The following is an 18,069-nucleotide window of genomic DNA, read 5'->3' as shown; positions in this document are numbered from 1 at the left end:
ACCCTGTTTATTAAATATCACACATAAAAGCAAAAAAAAACAAGATATTTCATTTGTTTCATACCTAGGATTGGGAAGGAGCAGGATGAAGAAAACTTATAATACCTGCCCCTTTACTACCTTCCATCACAACATGTTTCTATATTCCCCGCCTTGTTCTTACCCTCTTAAACTGAAAAACATTTAACTTGGTCCTTGCCATTTGATGACATTACATTTCCTTCTATGACTGACATCTTGTGAAACTAAAACAAAATAGCATAGGCGTTGGTAAATTTGCAGGTAAAGATGAAGCTAACTTCATCTTAAAAATGCATTTAGCCTACTTGTGTATTCATTGATTGATTTATTTTGTGTTTCAAACTGCTGTCGACCTTTTTTTTTATAGGCTACTATGCTCTTGAAGAAACACGTATACCTAACTTTAGATCTGAGAACTTCAACTACATATGGGTCCTTGATTCCCACTTTTTTTCTGACACATGATATTGTAATTGATTGTAAAGAAAAATCAGCGAAGTGAGATCTCGTCTGTTTGGCTACTATCACACTACCGGTACTCGGAAGGAGATAGAATACAACGCACAGTCCACACGCTATCGATGATTGTATGGTTATTTTAAACTTTCAGCTGCTGTAACATTGGCGTACAACAGCAGGAACTGTATCACGCATCCAGATCAGCTTTCATTGACATTCATCACCCAGGGGCTCTTTTATCATTGCCCGTTCACGTCCACCAGCGCAACATTAGCCGCCGGGCGGAGGAAACACACTGATAAAACTTAGCTAAACCACCAATAGAAACACTTCTGTAGTTTGTTATCTTCAACAGCGTCTTTCTATCCGCGCAGGCAATGGCTGCTAACCCTCCAGGACAAGGTAATCATTTCTGTTTTGGACTAAACGACACAAGCATTGAACTTCTTTGTCTTTATCGGTGAGTGGGTATCCGCGCCTGACTTCACGGCCCGAAACTACAAAAAATTGTGTTCCCTGAACGCATCACAGACTCTGAGGTGAATGGTATGTGATGATGTTGGAAAGCTAAATGAAATGTATGGCTCATTTCAAAACTGTGGTTAAAGCTGTAGATATAGTTAAGAGAGAACACAAATCTCCAAATTAGATATCAGTCTTATTTTTCACTATTTCAAATTTCTTTCTTTTTTTGTTTTTTGTTAATTTAATATCCATTGGGCCTTGCTTTTACCTAGATATATTTGTTTGACGTAACATGAGTAAAATGATGTAAGCTGTACTGCAACCCACTGTTTTCTTTCAGTTTTCCTCTATATATATATTTTTTTTACTTCCAGCTTTCCCAAACAAAACACGGGTGGCGATCCTGGCTGAGCTGGAGAAAGAGAGGAAGCGGCTGATACAGAACTCATCCATGAACACTCCTGGAGCCAGGTACAGACAGTATACAGCCATGTGGGATAACAGGAGTTTTGTGTCAGTCAAAACCTTGCAAAAAAATTTCTGAGAGGACATTTAATTAAGTAGTGATATAGTCTGCTAAACAATCAAAATTGGATGTATCCAAAGTGGGAGGGCAGTGGGAGGCAGAGGACACTAGATTAATGTCACTGTGTTGGGTTTTCCAAAAGTTAACTGAGCTGATGGAAACTTTGGAGGTTAATATTATTCATGTCTCTTTGCATTCTTACCCTGTAGCATCTCACTGTCCAGGCCAAGTCTCAAAGAGTTCAGGGACAACGCAGAACAGCAGCACATCGCTGCTCAGCAGAAGGCCGCTCTACAGGTGAGATACACAGAAACACAAATTGTTATTTATGGAAGATTTAACCCTTAACAAGTACATACACAGGTTACCCATCCACACACCAAATATTTCTTCTTTATGTTGATTTGATTATTGTGTGATTGTATTCAAAACACAATTATACACAAAGAAAATATCAAATTATGTTGCATGATCAGTGTTGTTTGGTCTGATTGGCATGTTCTTGGTGATTTGAGACTTGAGATTTGAGGACCTAATTGTGCTGCATCTCTGTAAAAGGCTTCATTCTGAGTCATGTTTGAATACCAGCCTGCCACCAGTTACCAGTATTAATTCAGGTCTGAAAATCACTATTTTTAAAATGAGCTGTCATGGCAACATCAGACCTATTACAGACTAAAGCTCACTAATCAGTGGTTATATCTCGCTTGATTTCTCTTTCCAGAAACACATAACAGAATGTAAAAAACAAAAAAGTTACGCTAAAAGTATTTATATTAGAAATGAAAATATTTCATTCTTTGAATCAACAAGCTTTAGAGTCTGGTTCTCTTCCTTTCAATTGTGTAACTGTGTCCTCTCTTGCAGCATGCACACGCACACTCGTCCGGCTTCTTCATCACTCAGGACTCCTCGTTTGGAAACCTCATCCTCCCTGTCCTTCCACGCCTGGAGCCCGAGTCGTGACCTTTCACCCCCGATCTCCCTCCACGCTGCCTGAGACAAAGCTTTGAAGCAAAACACGTGCACATTGGACCCCTGTCTCCTCCCCAGTTTCCTTTTTTTCAGCCTGTGATTAACGGACAGTTGTTTGTCATGTTGTAAACAATCTCAGGGGGGAAAGTGAATCCACGATTTCAACATTTTCCAGACTATCAAGCTGCTGATGTTAAGAGAGCTTTCAAAACAGTCGGATTACACATTCATTATCACGATGAAACATCCTGTCAAGCTGATGCTAAAAACAACCTCTAAAGACTGTAAATGTTATCCTGCTCCACTGCCTTTCACATGGCTTTCCACAACATGTGCATTTTGTCAGGTTTATACATTTGTTATTGATTTGTTTTAATATTTGGATAATAAAGTTGTTACATTCAGTTGCGTATGCATTGGATTTCAGCTTCCATTGCTGCAAATATTTAAAAAAAGAGGGAAGAAGACCTTAAAGTACATAAGTAAATAGTCTATGACTGTTCATATTATGTTTTTTGATCAGTTTATTGTAAAAGTAGGTGGTCAGCAGCACACAAAAGGACACAGCAGGGTAAATACTGTATATTTCCACGCATAAAACCACATACAAACCCTCACAGATCAGACAATTTACTGCAACAGATGATTTCTAAACTGGTTTGAGAGACTGCTACAGATTACTTCATGATGTTGCTGCAGAGAGAACCAACCACACTGGAACCACAGTTATTAAAAAATAATATTCTGTTGTCATGATGGCAGTATAAAATAATGGTTCTGATGACTGTCCTACAGGATCTGAGACCGCAAGCTGATCCTTTCCAGAGTCACAGTTTTTCACGGCTGTTTCATGACTATACGAGAAGGAATCCGCTGGACAGGAGGAGGCAGAAAAAACCTGTAGTATAGTAGAGACTTCATGTAATACAGCCACAAAACATGATAAGTACATGAGATTATGAAAAAAAGGAGTTAGAGTAATCATGTCATGAGCAATACAGTGTGAGTAGTGGGGAATGGTGTTTCCTTTGACACAGCGATTTATTTCCGTGATGGATTTTCTTTTAATTTGTACAAGATTGTGCATTGTAGGCGTCTGGTTCAGGCAGAGGGAGTGGGTCCACCGCATTTCTGTAACCATTTGTCACTTGACACAATTGGCAGCACTTCTCCTTTGGCCTTCATCGTTTTGATCTTGGCCTTAATGGTGTCATCCATCGCCTGTCGACAGCGGTGAGAGTAATGCGCCAACGTCTCCTCCTTCTCGTCCCACGGCGCCAACGCGTGGAACACCTCCGGCGCGGCCAGGCTGAGCTCGGCTATGGCCGCCGTGCGCGAGATGGTGTTGCGGTCCACCCCGACCCGGTCGAAGGCCACCTTCATGGAGACGCCGCGCCGGAACTCCTGGAGGGCGGCCATGTAGCGGGCTATCACGCCCACCACGTTTTTCACTGGGAGATGGGGGAGATGAAGGGTCAATCAAACCGGGCACATCAGCGTTATTAGTGCAATATTCAATAATAAACTGTCCTGTCCTCACTCCTGACTCTGGTGTTTTCTCCGTCCCGGCTCCTCTTGCTCCTCAGCGTCCTGGGCAGCTCCAGAGGGTGAAGCTCCATTTCCTCGAAAGAATCAAACAGCGTTGACGAATCAAACCCCGCCACATCATCAGAGGAGGTCATGTGCGAACTTCCCGGGTCGCTCTGAATAGAGCAACGAGACCTCTTCTCTAGAATTAAAAACAGAAACAAAAGCGGGATTCTAAATTGGAGGACATGAAAGCATCAATTGTGAATTAGTCGTTACTTTTTTTAATCTAGATTGTAGTTTACTAACAAGAAGGCTATGTGGTTTCAAAATAACTTTAAAATTCCATTTGGCAGCTTGTGCACCACGTACTCCTAACACAAAACACATAAAAACAGAGAGAAAGAAAGAAAGAAAAGAAAAAGTTGGCAGCTGTGTGCAAAATCTGCTAGCTCTAATAATACGTAACATGTACTAATTGCAATAAATATCTTTGTACAAATGTGTAAAATTATTGTGCTGAAAAACAGAGTAGTTGTGTGCACATCCAGTGCCTATTTTAGGCCAGGTGCCGGATAGTCATAGGATCATTGAAAAAGAAAAAAGGGGAATATCCGCACACTGGATTAAAGCTCCCATTTAATGGACAATTGCAACGTTTCGACCCAACAACCAAACTGAGGAAGACCACGATTGGTTGAAACGTTGCAATTGTCCAATAAATGGGAGTTTTAATCCAGTGTGCGGATATTCCCCTTTTTTCTTTTTCTAAAATTATTGTGCTGCCATTATGGATCTGATTATATTGTGCTAACAACATGCTGTTATTTTAAAAGCACTGCACATTGTGGGTGAGTTTTCAGAGTGTAGTACAGTATAGTGCCGCGCACTTATACCAGTGTGATGAGGCTGGAGCAGAGTGAAGTATGTGCGGCCGGAAGTCTAGGTTAGTAGCATGAACGTGAAGCTAGACTAGGCTGTATGCAGTGTCATGTATACAGTGTCATGCTGTATGAGTCAACAATGAAGCCTGCTGTTGTTAAACCAGAGCCTGGAGTTACGGCGTCCAGATATACACCACCCGATCATCATAAGGTTATTACAAGAGTAAGCTCCACCTGGCCGCAGTTTGTCCTGCAGGAAGTCACAGATGAGTTCGGCCTTCTTGGTGAGTTTGTGCTGCAGCAGCTCTTTGTCCTGCTTCAGACTGGAGATCATCTCTGTCATCTGCAGGTTACGGCTGCGCTCCGCACAAAGTAACGCTCGCAGCCTCTCCAGCTCACTCTGGCTGCCTGCAGCTTCACACACAAAGAAACACACAGATACATTAGACAGTTAAAACACACACATACACATAAACAGAGTCGGAATCACTTTGATTCTTTTCTAAATGTTCCAACCCTGGACAGACGTGTACCTGCAGTCTTCTCCATAGTCTCTGTGACGGAGCTGCATCTCTCAGCTTGCTCTGTAGTCCCTCTCATGCAGCTGCCTCCAGCCAGCAGCTCCACCTCTGGCCCCACTGACCCCTCACAGGCCAGATTGTGTCCATGCTCGAATGTGGAATAGAGTGGGAGAGGCTTGTCGGGCAACAGCATGTTAGAGTGTGTGTTTGTTGTTTGACAAGCCAGTGAAATATTGACAGCATCTGTCTCCGTGACAGCCAGAGTGTCATAATCCTCTATAGAGGTCGCCTCCTGCTTGATCTTCTTCCCCACCAAGCCTCCTCCTCCTCCTCCTGGTGCACAGTCTCTTTTTCTGGATGGGCGGGGCTCGTAGTCAGTATCCTCATCTGTGGCCGATGAATCGCACCCAGTCACGTCAAACAGCCGGCTACTGGACTCCTCCCCCTCCGAGGCGGCGTCACTGCAGGAGAGGTCACATGGCGTCCTCACTGCCACCTGGAACGGCATGTGTTTTTAAATGGTTTTTAAAATGGTTTTTTTAGCTTTAGAAATGGCTTTCTAACACTTTCCAGACTGATAGATGTCAATGATTTTGTTCTTTCATCTTTTCTTGATTTCTCAGCATGATGTATTGCTTTTTGAGATCTTAGCCTCCTTGTGACTTTGTCAGAGTGAAATTCAACTCAGCTTTCCAAAAAAAAAGGTTTATCACAGTTAGTTCATGATTTAACAAGGGGGGAAGGAGGGGGGTTACTTTTTCACATAGAGCCAGGTAGGTTTGGATAGCTTTTTTCCCCTTAATAGATGAAATCATCATCCAAAAACGGAATTTTTTATTAACTTGGATTATCTTTGTCTAATATTAAAATTTGTTTGATGATCTTAAACATTTAAGTGCGACAAATATGCAAAATAAAGTAAGAAATCAGGAAGAGGGCAAATACTTTTTCACAGCACTGTATTTTCCTGTTGAAACAGGATGGTTTCTTCTTTACCTTATTTGGTAGATGCCCTCCGACAAATCTCTGTCCCTGGCCAGTATCTGCTGAGTCTCCTCCACGACCGTTGCCATGGTCACTGAGGGGCCAGTGGTAGGCGTGTCCGGCGCTACAGCCCCAAATGGCGACAGGAACCGTGCTGCCCTGGGGACCGGGCTCTGGTGACAGTAGGTTACCATGAGAACCGCGGGCGAGGTGCTGCAGACTGGGGATGAGGCTGCAGATGGTGCCGTGGCTGTGGGCCCAGCTGACCAGTTTACACAGACTGTCAGAGGAGGTCTGGACCAGGTCAGACATGTTGGAAACCTGGAACAGAAAGAGAGGACAAAGTGTCTACATCTACTTGATACTTCCACTAGTGCTAATAATGATTCAACAAAAACAAATTAAGAACAAAATCTGATAATCTGAATAATAGATGGAGATTTCAGCCACCTCACTCTAATGATCACTGACACGTAGGCTATAACCCCTAAACTGTATGCAGATCACAGTGATGATGATGATAACTGAAATTATTTGGTTTGTTTATTTATTCATGTTTTAAAATGTACAGTTTTTATTAGGCTTTTAGACGGTACTCTTGTGCAAGTTAGGAGATGTAAAATTGTAGCTCTTATTTTAAGTCAATTGAGATACGTACTAGCCTTATCTCTTTGGTATGAATGCACATCTATAATAAATTGGCATCTCAACAATTTTAATTAAAAGAAGAATTCTTACATTTATTTTAGAATAATTAGTGTAAATGAATTTGAGTGTAGGTGCATAAAGGCAAGACAATTTGCAACCATAATAATAATAATGATGATTATTTAAAAAATCATATTGCAACTACAAATCTAGTCATTGATTATAGTGTCGTGCAATGTGCATATGTGAAATAAGTAGGCCTACAAGTAGCCCATACAGAAAAAAAAAATCATGTCATCACAATCACAATTCACACTTGAAACATTAATACTATAGATTATTTTCTAAAACTATCTCTCTATCACGCATGTGCACGCACTGGTGAAGTGGGTGTAGCCTACATGCTGCAACTCTCACTGTAAACTACACAATCAAACCATCATAGAGGACAAACAGTGATAGTCCCTCATCAGACATGTCTCTCATTTTCACAGACAATCACCCCCCGAGTCACCAGACACGAGAACAAAGCCCCCACAGCCCATTAACATGCCTCATATTTACCTTGTGTTAATACTACAAATCAAAAGCTCTCAGCTGTGAAGTCAGATCGGGTTTCACATCATCACACCGTCCTCCTTTTTCCTCTGTGACTCTACAAACTGAAGCGACTATTAATGTCGTTATGATATTTACGCCATACGAATTAATACCATGGATATCTCATCATATGTCCTGCAGCTTTTTAATTATACAACATTCGTTGTCTTGAAGGTTTAACAACACCAGAATCCAACCAGGAAGTAGCATACTGCCATCAGGGAGACAGGAGGAAGAACTGCAGCCTCCTCTCACTGTGTGTGATATACACCGACCCCTAGTGGTTAGAACGGAGAAATACATCAATAAAATAAAATAAAATAAAATAAAATAAAATAAAATAAAATAAAATAAAATAAAATAAAATAAAATAAAATAAAATAAAATAAAATATAATATAATATAATATAATAATAGTGGTGAGAATGGAGAAATACACCACACCATATGATATGATATGATGATATGATGATATGATATGATATGATATGATATGATATGATATGATATTATATTATATTATATTATATTATATTAGATTATAGGGAGATGATATAGTAATAATGAATGTATTATTATCATCCATTTACTAGCATAATTATATCACATTGTCCTTTTTATATATACTGTAGGAGCTGTTTAATCTGCAGCCTTGTTATGGTCTCTTGTTAATTTTATGGACTATGGACAATCTATGGTGGACATTCATCTGCTGAAGTGGGAACTCTATATGCTTACCTTAACTCATAACCCAACATGATGCAATTTACATGTTATACGGAAATTTCAAACCTCCCAATTAATAATGGTCACTGTGGTAGGAAAGAATCTTGAGCTCAGACGTCATAATCTTAACTGGCATATTCATAGACTGGATTCTTCAGTGAAGAGGTAGAACCAAATGTGCTATTGTAATTAAGAATTTATAAATAGTTCATTGAACCTTTTTCCAGTGTGTTAAAACTATGATTCTTGACACATGAATAAACTTCACCTTTGCACAACAATTTATTGTTGCTTTAATAAATAAATTATTATTATTATTTTTTAATTCTGCTATAGTTCCTCATTGAAAAACCCAGAATCTGAATGTGCAAATATGTCAGAAGCAGCTGGAAACACGTCCTCTGCTTTATTTATCTTCTCACAGTGTGGGCTATAATAGCCTACACATCACACTTATAAAACTTGTGTATAGGATCATAAGTGCCCTATGCGCTATAGGCCTTTTATCAGATTTAAGAGGAGCACATAGAAACCCTCTGTTCTTCAGATGAATGTAGCCTATTCTGACAGACTGTGCATGCACCTCATTTGCATCTTCCTGCACATAGAAACATCCAAGTAAGAAAGAGTAGTACACGTATTTTTGAATGGACTGTTAAACAAATACTATTTTTATTTCTCATGAAAGAAACTTCAACTGTTATATTTAGGCTATAGTAGGCTACTAAGATGGGGATACAATTAAGTACCATTCAGACACAGTTTTGTGGTACATTAACTATCCAGTTAATAAGCCTTTATAAACAGGATGATGTACTTCAAACACAGTGTTAAAGTGTGTCTCATGGGCCTGTAAAATGGGGTCAGTGTAAGATTTTTCCATGTATGAGTTCAGTGACTTGACTGAACTTGCTCCTGGCTCCACCCTCCATTAGTCAGCCAGTCTACTACGTGTTAGGACTGGTGCCTTTAACTTCCAAGCATCTCGGGGAGAGGAGGAAAAAACAGAACTTTACCCCTGGTCCTTATCTGCAGCTTTAAAGCCGCCGCACAGACCTCACAAGCCCGTCAGTCTGAAACTGGAACCGGCGTCTGATCCTGCAGAGAAACCCTCCCGGTAAAGGCAGGTTTCATCTGCGTTTCGCGACTTGGATTAAGTTCTGGATGGAAACAAATGATATTTGAACCCGCAGAGCGGAGCGGAGAGAGAGACAGAGACAGAGGAGGTGGGTGTCGGATACAAGACATTGTGTTTCTGTTCTTGTTCTTTCGCATACGGATCTCGGATACAGGCTTGTTTTTGGAACAAAATAGTCCGTTTTCTGCTGTCGATGCGCGATCTCACACCAGTCAAGCTCCACAGAGTTCATAAAGGTTTAATCCGGGAAGAAGAAGTAAAGTCTTGAGGCAAGTTTGCAGCGAAAAACAGGAGAGAGAGACATAAAAAAAAAAAGACACAAGTATTGTTAAAGTTATGGCGTTGAAAGCCAGAGTGTTGTACGACTTCCACTCAGAGAACCCTGGGGAGATCTCCATATCAGAGAATGAGCTGGTGACTCTGTTCAGTGAGGAGGAGCTGGAGGGCTGGCTGGAGGGGGAGAACAGCAAGGGGGAGGCTGGCCTCTTCCCTGCATCCTATGTGGAAATCGTCAGGGACCACATCACCTCCAACACCAACAACAATGGCTTCTCCTCACCCAAAAGCAAAGCCATGCCACCTACCCAGACCTCCTTCACATCCACTGACTCCCACTCTCAGAGCAGACTCGGGGCCAGCAGCAGTGGCAGTGGCGGAGGCAGCTTCCATACGAGTCAGGGCAGCGATGACGACTGGGACGACGACTGGGATGACGCCTCTCCTGCCACTGATGCTCCTCCGGCCCTCGGCAGCACTCCCCCCTTGTACCCGGTGACCACCTCCTTGCCCGGACGGTGTGGCAGCAGCGCCCCCCAGCACCACCAGCAGCACGCCAAGAGCTCGGCCACGGTTGGGAGGAACCTCAACAGGTTCTCCACCTTCGTCAAGTCCGGAGGGGAGGCCTTCCTGCTCGGCGAGGCCTCGGCCTTCGTGAAGGACGGGGACAGGATCTGTGTGGTGATGGGGAAGCACGGGCCGGAGTGGCAGGAGGATCCGTACCCGTTCATGTGCACCATTGATGACCCAACCAAACAGACCAAGTTCAAAGGCATGAAGAGCTACATGTCCTACGGGCTGACCCCATCACACACAAATATACAAGTCAACCGCAGGTACAAGCTTTCTACCTCCTCCCTCTCCTCTATAGGGGTTTTATTTCCTCACCGGATCCTCCAGCCCACCATACTCTTAAAACAATGTTTCTATGGTTCTTCTTCCTGTGGCCACAGTTTTCCCCCCACAAAATAGCAAAAACAGAGCGGACTGGCGCTTTGCCCATACGAGTCCTCAGAAATCTCCCCTTTCCTCTTACAGAATCCCTCTGCACCTTTCACATTGTTTCCCTGTCAGTACGTCTGACATTGAAAACCAACACTTGCTCTCTTACATTTCAGTATCCCCTTGGCTCCACTTGTCTCCTATCCTTACTTTTCCTCTTTTTACTTACACCTAATAATCTCTTATGCAGCACTTTCATCCCTCCAACCTGTCCGCTCTTCCTCCATCCCCCTGCAGGTACAAACACTTCGACTGGCTGTACGCTCGGCTCGTGGAGCGTTTCCCCGTCATCTCGGTCCCCCACCTGCCGGAGAAGCAGGCCACCGGGCGCTTCGAGGAGGACTTCATCTCCAAGAGGAGGAAGGGTCTGATCTGGTGGATGAACCACATGATCAGCCATCCTGTGTTGGCACGTTGTGACGTTTTCCAACATTTCCTAACATGTGGGGCAGACGAGAAGGCATGGAAACAGGGCAAGAGGAAGGCAGAGAGGGACGAGCTGGTCGGTGCCAATTTCTTCCTCACGATCAGGTAGGTGTGCGGGAGGGTGTGGGTTTCCAGTCCTGGATTTGATTGCAAACTTATAAAAAGCATTGGTTGCACTGGAAACCATTGACATGCTGGGTGTTGAAATTAACTCAATTTTACAGATGTTTAATTGATTTAAAACATTTCCACTCCATTACAAGCAAATAGAGCAGAACTCAGTGCTGCTGAAGATATAGATTATCTCACTGTTCATTCAGCTTTATCATCTTAACATAGCTCTAATCTCATCACTGTTTCGCCATATACTGTACTGTATACCTTGGTACAGGGGGCATCGCTGGAGATCGTAAAAAGGCATGCTGGGAAATGTACGCAATCACTAGCTGAAGTTGAGGTTATGTCATGTATTCCTGCAGAGAAAGACCATATTTGTGCAGCTTTAAATGTCATATTTTGGTTTTATGACAAATAAGTATAAGTCAGGTTTGTGGTGGTGAATCACATCATTGTTTTACGTCACTTATTCATCCTCCCGCTTTATGATGTTACAAAAGTAAACTCTTAATAATTGACCTCTAGAAAAACATGTTATCAGTTTTCCTTGTTTCATGTGCTGTAACTGAAGGCTTTCATCACTGGGAGTGTCTGATTGTAGAAGTGAGATAAGAACAGGGGAATCATTTTCTCTCAAAAGATGATGTAATGTGTGAATTAAACGGAAATCACAAAGGACTTTCAGAAATAAAACCACCAAGTCTAAACTGATTGTCTTTTCCCCCTCAGTACACCCACTGTCCCTCTGGACCTTCAGGAAGTGGAGAGCAAAATCGAAGGCTTCAAAACCTTCACCAAGAAGATGGACGAGAACATTGTTGTCGTGAACACCTCCATCAACGAGTTCGCCCGCAAACAGATAACAGGGTTCAAGAAGGAGTACCAGAAAGTGGGACAGTCCTTCAAACTCCTGGCGCAGTCATTCGAGCTGGACCAGCAGGCCTACTCGGTGGGCCTGAACAAGGCCATTTCCTACACCGGAGAGGCCTATGAGGCGATAGGAGAATACTTTGCTGAGCAGCCGCGCCAGGACCTGGATCCCATCTCTGACCTGCTGGACCTCTACAGAGGACACCTGGCCAATTTCCCTGACATCATCCATGTACAGAAAGGTGAGAAAGTGTGTGTGTGTGTGTTACTGCATGTGGAATCCACACTGTTACTACTTGAGTTACAGCAAGCACATTTACATATTAAAGGGATAGTTCAACATTTTTGCAAATTGGCCCATTGCCATAATCAATAATAGTCCTATCAGTAGGTTCGTCTCGTAATGTTCCATTATTATCTCATAGTGTGGTGAATGTGCAGGTCACAACTTGTCCACGAAAGCGTTTTGGAAGTTTTGGATTGTGTGTTTAATGAGATAGATGAGGGAAACCAAGAAATCCCATTAGCCTCCGTAGCGTAGCTCTGAGCAGCTCGCGGCTCGGCCCAGCTGTTCTAAAAATAGCTTGCACCGACGAAAAACTAACCTACTGCTATTTCTATAGGGATTATGGAAATGGGCCAATTTGCCAAAATGTTGAACTATCCCTTTAAAACCTGGGAGACAAAAAGAAGCTCTGCATTGTTGAGTTCAAGTAATGGCAGACATACAGTATGCTAGATGGGTTACATACTGGCAAAACAATACAATAAACTCTAACACCGGTCTAACACCCTAAGTAATGAATCAGATGCAGGACCTAGCATACTCCCTTTCATAGGGAGGTTAACTACAAGTGGAGGTGGTAGGGACTGAGTGGTCAGGACTCAGACTCATGGATGCCTCTGTAGGGTGGAGGGTTGGAGACATGAAGGGATTGAATCCAGGCCTCTTGCCATCAGTTCACCATTCAGCAGACAGTAAAAGTTTGTGAAACAGGAGACTCTGCAGTTTTATTTATTTAACTTGCACTAAAAAAAAAAATAATTAATGATGCTTCTAAAAGTCATCTAGCCCACAGCCTCCCTATCTATTTATCATGTCACTATAAAGGCAGAGAATGTACAAAGACCCAGATTCGGAGTGTTTCCTAACCAAGGGCAACATCTGTTTTCAGTTACTTAACTGCAATGTCAATCTGGGTCGAAAACTGAAACCCACGGCCGGTCCATTGTAACGCTCCGGGTACTGTGAGAGCTTGTACTCGCTCATTTGAAAACACACAGAAACACACACTCACACGGTCATGCACAAAGGACTTGTAGACGAGTTAGCTTGTTAGTTCCCTGCAGGTTGGGAGGAGGGAGTTGCTCCTGGCACGCAAAGTCCTGACGTTTGCCAAACCTAGAGGCACTGTTTCTATAGTCCGCTGAGCTCTGTTCTCTAGATACAATCACAGCTCTGAACTATGGAAACACTGCCTGAATCCCAATGGTCTCTGAGAGTGACATGACTTCACCCACTTTCTGATTGACAAACAGCACACTGTTTTATGTCCCCGGCCGAGAGCACAAACCTCTGGGAACATGAATGTAGAAAACGTTTACTGTGATTTCTGCAAATTGCATCGTATGCATCTCTGTGAAACACGATCTCATGGTAAAATCGTGCTGATGTGTCATGTTAGTGTCAGTAAATGAGACATGATGTACAGTAAATGTAACTCGAGCCTTTGCCAAACTACCTCATCACAACTTCATCTTTATCTTGAAAACTGACATCAAGTGTAACAAAGGTAATCCCAAGGGAATTCAGAGCAATTTGACATGATACCGCCATTTCTGCTTTCATTAGATATCACAATATCAATTGTCATCATTCTTGGGTACAATGTGGTTTTCATTTCAGGGAACCTCAGCTACTTGTGCTATATGAGAAAACAAATTTTGTTCTCAGCAGGGAGGGGAACTGTGGTCGTCCTTACTGGTTTTTTATTACAAAAATACCATATGCCAACAAAAAAAAGAAAATAAATATTCTCAGTCCACACCCAAAGCTATAATCGATCGATCATATGTCAGCCCAGCTCTCTGCCAAATTCCGTCTGTCAAAAAGACAGAGACTGCTGTCTCTTAAATAAAAACATGTTATGATTGTAGATATACTGATAAAAAACCTTATAAATGACACAAAAAGACTTGTTGCCTGAGTTTTTAGTCCTGGCTGAAAGCACGCAGACTCTGACTAATCCATCTCTGCTGTCATCAGAGAGTCTGCTGAGTAACACCCATGAACACATCGCCGCAATGCAAAGTCTGCAAACACGGTCATGGTTGTAAAAAAAAAAAAGCTATGTTTAACACAAGACGGCCGGTTTAGTCACAGTTTCCATGACATTTGATTCGATGAAAGAGCCTCATTAAGACGAAGCCTAGCTTTAAATAAACCTTAAGGGTTTCATTTCACTCATTGACTCGGCACATCAAATGAAACGAGGCTCCAGAGGGTTTACATTTTCAGAGACATTAACCTTCATTCCTCCCTCAGCAGCTCCACATTCCTCAAATATCCATCTGTCTCACTTTCTCAACCTGATTGAAAAGGCACGGTAACATGTCAGTTGCAAAAAAGGCTATGAGTACATCTCCTGGGCACACGAGGCAGACAGCTTTGTTGACCTAAATATCCCTGTACAGTATCGTCCGTCTTTGATAGTTCTGTCTGTGAGGTCCAGAGTGTAGGCTACATATGATCTGAATGAGTGGAGATTCCTGGGCCTCATGTCCTGTGTTGCCCTGGGACTGCAGGAATGCAAAATGGAGCGGGTTCAGGATTAGTTTCCCCTCCTCCTCTTTTCTTCTCCCTCTTTTCCTCCTTCCTCCTGGTGGTTGAAGAGAAGACGAAGAAGAGGGGAGGGGTGTGTGTGTGTGTGTGTGTGTGTGTGTGAATGTGTGTGAATGTGTGTTTGGGGGTGGGGGGTGGGGTTAAGATAGCTACAGAGCTGTACAAGTTTCCCACCAGCCAACAGTACAGTTCAGTTCAGATTACAGTTCCATAATCATCTTGGCAGCAAGGAGAGCAAAGTCCAAGTTGATTTTAGTTCGCTTGTGCCCGTTTGTGTGTTCTCCACGTGTGTGTAAGATGGTCAGAGATCTAGAGGTCGACAAGATGAGGAAGGACGAGTTGAACCAAAGTCCATATAGGCTAGAACGTCTGTGGTTGTACCAGGCGACCGGCTCGTCATTTCCTCCAGACGCTGCTATGTCACTAGAAGCATTCTACACTAAGTTCCTCTCCATCTGTTTTTCATGGGCTGTGTCTGTGCTAACTGCTACTTCCTCCAAAGGTTTAGTCACATTAGCAAGACATGTTGACTCACCACTGGGTGCTGCGAAAACTTCAGGCATAGCCTACTTTGAAAAGGTTTGAAAATCAGCACATTTTTGTAGCATGAACAGAAATGTCAATTCTGAGGTCATCTTGGAGAAGTTAGAGATCAAAACCTTCATCTTCTTCTATCTTTAACAGCTTTACATTAAAACTTAAACAAACCAACAAAAAACATGCCCCTTTCATTTCCTCTTTCCTTTGAATTTTGTTCCTGCCATCACTTGTGGGTTAGCCACTAGCTGTAAATGCTCTCTTAGCATTATTTTTTCAACTAAGGAAAAAGTTTAATTGTGCTTTACTTTCTTACTTACTCAAGTCTCAAGTGTTACAAAAGGTACATTCTCACCTAACCATTAAAAAAGTTAAACAACATAGGCTATTGTTCAAAAAGCTGTGTAGCGTCCAGCTAGAACAAAGCTGAATTTGCTGTTCTTTACAATGTTTCTTCTAGAAACAGTGACACTTACATAATTCCAGATGGCTCATATCTGCAATAAAGCCACAGCCAGCAGATGATTAGCTAAGCATAAAGATTTGAAGTAGGCTAGGTGAAACAGCTAGCCTTATGCTGTCAAAAGCACTCCTCTGTTGCTCACCCTGAGGTTTCTCCGATTTTTCCCTGTTAAAAGGGTTTTCTATGAAGTTTTTCCTCAGTCGATGTGAGGGTCTAAGGGCAGAGGATGTTGTTATGATGCCATGTAAAGCCCTTTGAGACAAACTGTTTGTAAAAACGGGCTATACAAATAAAATTGCCTTGCCTAAAGCTAAAGAAAACCCTAAAAGTCACACGTTAATTCTTATGAAAATCTTGATGTGAAACGAGGTTGTTGTGCTCAATTTTATCGCTATATTTCCACCATGGAAGAACCTACCGCTTTTGTCCACAGGGGTCGCCAAAATCAACAGAAAATGAAAGTTCTTTGTAGTTGCTTTAAATACCGTTTTTTTTTTAACGAAAATAAATGACATAATTTCATTAAGGAATATTGTACACTTGCTGCACTCTCTCAGTCCTCTCCTTGTCTTTCCTCCCTCCAGGTGCTCTGACTAAAGTGAAAGACTGTCCAAAGCAGGAGGGTGAGCTCCACGACCGCTGCAACATCATTTCCTGCGCCACGCTGGCAGAGATTCAACACTTCCACCGCACACGTGTACGGGACTTCCGCTCGCAGATGCAGCATCATCTCCGTCAGCAGATCGGCTTCTTCCAGAAGATCACGGCCAAGCTGGAGGACGCCCTTCAGAGATATGACGACGGCCAGTAGGAAGAAGAGGGAGAAGCTGGACTACAAAGGCCTGTAGGAAGACGGGTGGGAGGCCTGAAGAGGGAAACAGACAGGGCTGATTGATGGATTCATCCTCCAGTAATGGAGAACATCTTACCGACCTGTAAGAGAGAAAACCTTTGAGACTGGCGTTGTCATGGATACTGGGCATGGTATAAGTGTTGGAAGAAGAAGTATACCACTCTGTAGATAAATATAGTCCACTGGACTGTGGAATGATGACAACTTCTTGTATTATCTGAACAGCTCTGATGAATGTACCAGTAACAGGGATTTTACTGGCGCTCCAGGCCCGTCCTGCAACTCAGCAGGACTGTTCAGATATTAAAAACAGCTGCTCAATATGACAGGGCTGCCTCGCGTTTCCCGGTTTGAGGGCCATGTGATCCCTCTCCATGTCTCCACTGCCTCACCACTTTGTGGAAACCCTCCATCCGGGAACATGGCAACCCAACACATTAAAACATAGATATGAAACTCCCTAAATCGCTTAAACTGGATCTTTTAATGATTGAAGACTGGACTCGCTGAATTTAATCCGTTATCTCTAAATGTCGATGTTTTTACTTGAATTACCTGTTCAGTATTGTTTTGATGACATGACTTAATTGTGAATATGGAAAGTGGGAATATTCCTTTTCAATGATTCAGTTTAGCTGATTTTTTTATTACAGCTTGAAATCTGGACTACTTCTGATGTCTAACATCTCTCACGCAACCCAGATACTGTCACATCTTTACTACAAACTCAATCCCTTTGTGCCTTACTTCACCTAAACAAGAGTTGATTGAGTTCAGTTTGATTTATTTTTCTTACTCAATGTCTTGTTGTTTTGAGAAGAAGCTCCTAAATACTTTTTTTTTTACTAGAGTCATCTGTCTTTTTGCTTTCCCCCAGAGGTCAGAGGTCAGGCTCAGGGCACGGATACTTCAATGTTTCCTTGCATGGGAGCTTTGAAGCCCTGTCTTCCAGTTTAAAGCCACTCTGTGTTGACTTTTTATGCAATTATAGTATCATAACAGTATAATCTCACACTTAGATTTTTGTAACTAATGTAAAACAGTCACAGTGAAAAATGAGGGCAGTCAGGTGTCTAGCGTTTAGCCCATTTACGTCAGTGTCTCTTCAGTGGAGTGGGGGCAGATATTCCTCTGTATTCTACCACAGTGCCTTTTTTTTTTATTCTCCCAATTGTGGGCGCCAAAGTCAGATTTTTTTTGTCTACATAT

At 42.5% G+C, this 18,069-nt stretch overlaps 3 protein-coding genes across 3 annotated transcripts; 2 read left to right on the top strand and 1 right to left on the bottom strand.

Annotated features, from left to right (window-relative positions):
- Positions 1–567: 567 nt before the first annotated feature.
- Positions 568–2,783, top strand: LOC310994265 (SOSS complex subunit C-like). The gene is made up of 4 exons (XM_083982881.1): positions 568–882; positions 1,320–1,416; positions 1,681–1,768; positions 2,339–2,783. The coding sequence occupies exons 1-4, from the start codon at positions 858–860 to the stop codon at positions 2,435–2,437; spliced, it is 309 nt and encodes a 102-aa protein (XP_083839007.1). The 5' UTR covers positions 568–857; the 3' UTR covers positions 2,438–2,783.
- A 258-nt stretch (positions 2,784–3,041) lies between these two features.
- On the bottom strand, positions 3,042–7,748 carry kiaa1958 (KIAA1958 ortholog). Its single transcript, XM_083983053.1, has 6 exons — positions 7,575–7,748; positions 6,375–6,683; positions 5,391–5,874; positions 5,092–5,271; positions 3,987–4,175; positions 3,042–3,897 (listed from the first exon to the last, which is right to left on the bottom strand). The coding sequence occupies exons 2-6, from the start codon at positions 6,672–6,674 to the stop codon at positions 3,548–3,550; spliced, it is 1,503 nt and encodes a 500-aa protein (XP_083839179.1). The 5' UTR covers positions 6,675–6,683; positions 7,575–7,748; the 3' UTR covers positions 3,042–3,547.
- A 1,624-nt stretch (positions 7,749–9,372) lies between these two features.
- Positions 9,373–18,069, top strand: LOC310994231 (sorting nexin-18-like). The gene is made up of 4 exons (XM_083982840.1): positions 9,373–10,586; positions 10,990–11,283; positions 12,025–12,407; positions 16,592–18,069. The coding sequence occupies exons 1-4, from the start codon at positions 9,811–9,813 to the stop codon at positions 16,816–16,818; spliced, it is 1,680 nt and encodes a 559-aa protein (XP_083838966.1). The 5' UTR covers positions 9,373–9,810; the 3' UTR covers positions 16,819–18,069.

The sequence above is a fragment of the Trachurus trachurus genome (genome assembly GCF_905171665.1).
Source record: "Trachurus trachurus genome assembly, chromosome: 12".
NCBI classification, from domain to species: Eukaryota; Metazoa; Chordata; class Actinopteri; order Carangiformes; family Carangidae; genus Trachurus; species Trachurus trachurus.
This window is presented reverse-complemented; position numbering and strand designations above follow the sequence as displayed.

What these genes read in the sequence shown, in the direction of transcription:
- kiaa1958 (XM_083983053.1), bottom strand. Translation starts at nt 6,674, where the DNA reads ATGTCTGACCTGGTCCAGACCTCCTCTGACAGTCTGTGTAAACTGGTC. An exon ending in GACTATGGAGAAGACTGCAG is followed by an intron (nt 5,272 to 5,390) that starts GTACACGTCTGT and finishes TTGTGTGTGAAG; the next exon opens with CTGCAGGCAGCCAGAGTGAG. An exon ending in GCAGGACAAACTGCGGCCAG is followed by an intron (nt 4,176 to 5,091) that starts GTGGAGCTTACT and finishes TTTTAATTCTAG; the next exon opens with AGAAGAGGTCTCGTTGCTCT.
- LOC310994231 (XM_083982840.1), top strand. Translation starts at nt 9,811, where the DNA reads ATGGCGTTGAAAGCCAGAGTGTTGTACGACTTCCACTCAGAGAACCCT. An exon ending in AATATACAAGTCAACCGCAG is followed by an intron (nt 10,587 to 10,989) that starts GTACAAGCTTTC and finishes ATCCCCCTGCAG; the next exon opens with GTACAAACACTTCGACTGGC. An exon ending in CATCATCCATGTACAGAAAG is followed by an intron (nt 12,408 to 16,591) that starts GTGAGAAAGTGT and finishes TCCTCCCTCCAG; the next exon opens with GTGCTCTGACTAAAGTGAAA.
- LOC310994265 (XM_083982881.1), top strand. Translation starts at nt 858, where the DNA reads ATGGCTGCTAACCCTCCAGGACAAG. An exon ending in TGCTAACCCTCCAGGACAAG is followed by an intron (nt 883 to 1,319) that starts GTAATCATTTCT and finishes TTTTACTTCCAG; the next exon opens with CTTTCCCAAACAAAACACGG. An exon ending in ATGAACACTCCTGGAGCCAG is followed by an intron (nt 1,417 to 1,680) that starts GTACAGACAGTA and finishes CTTACCCTGTAG; the next exon opens with CATCTCACTGTCCAGGCCAA.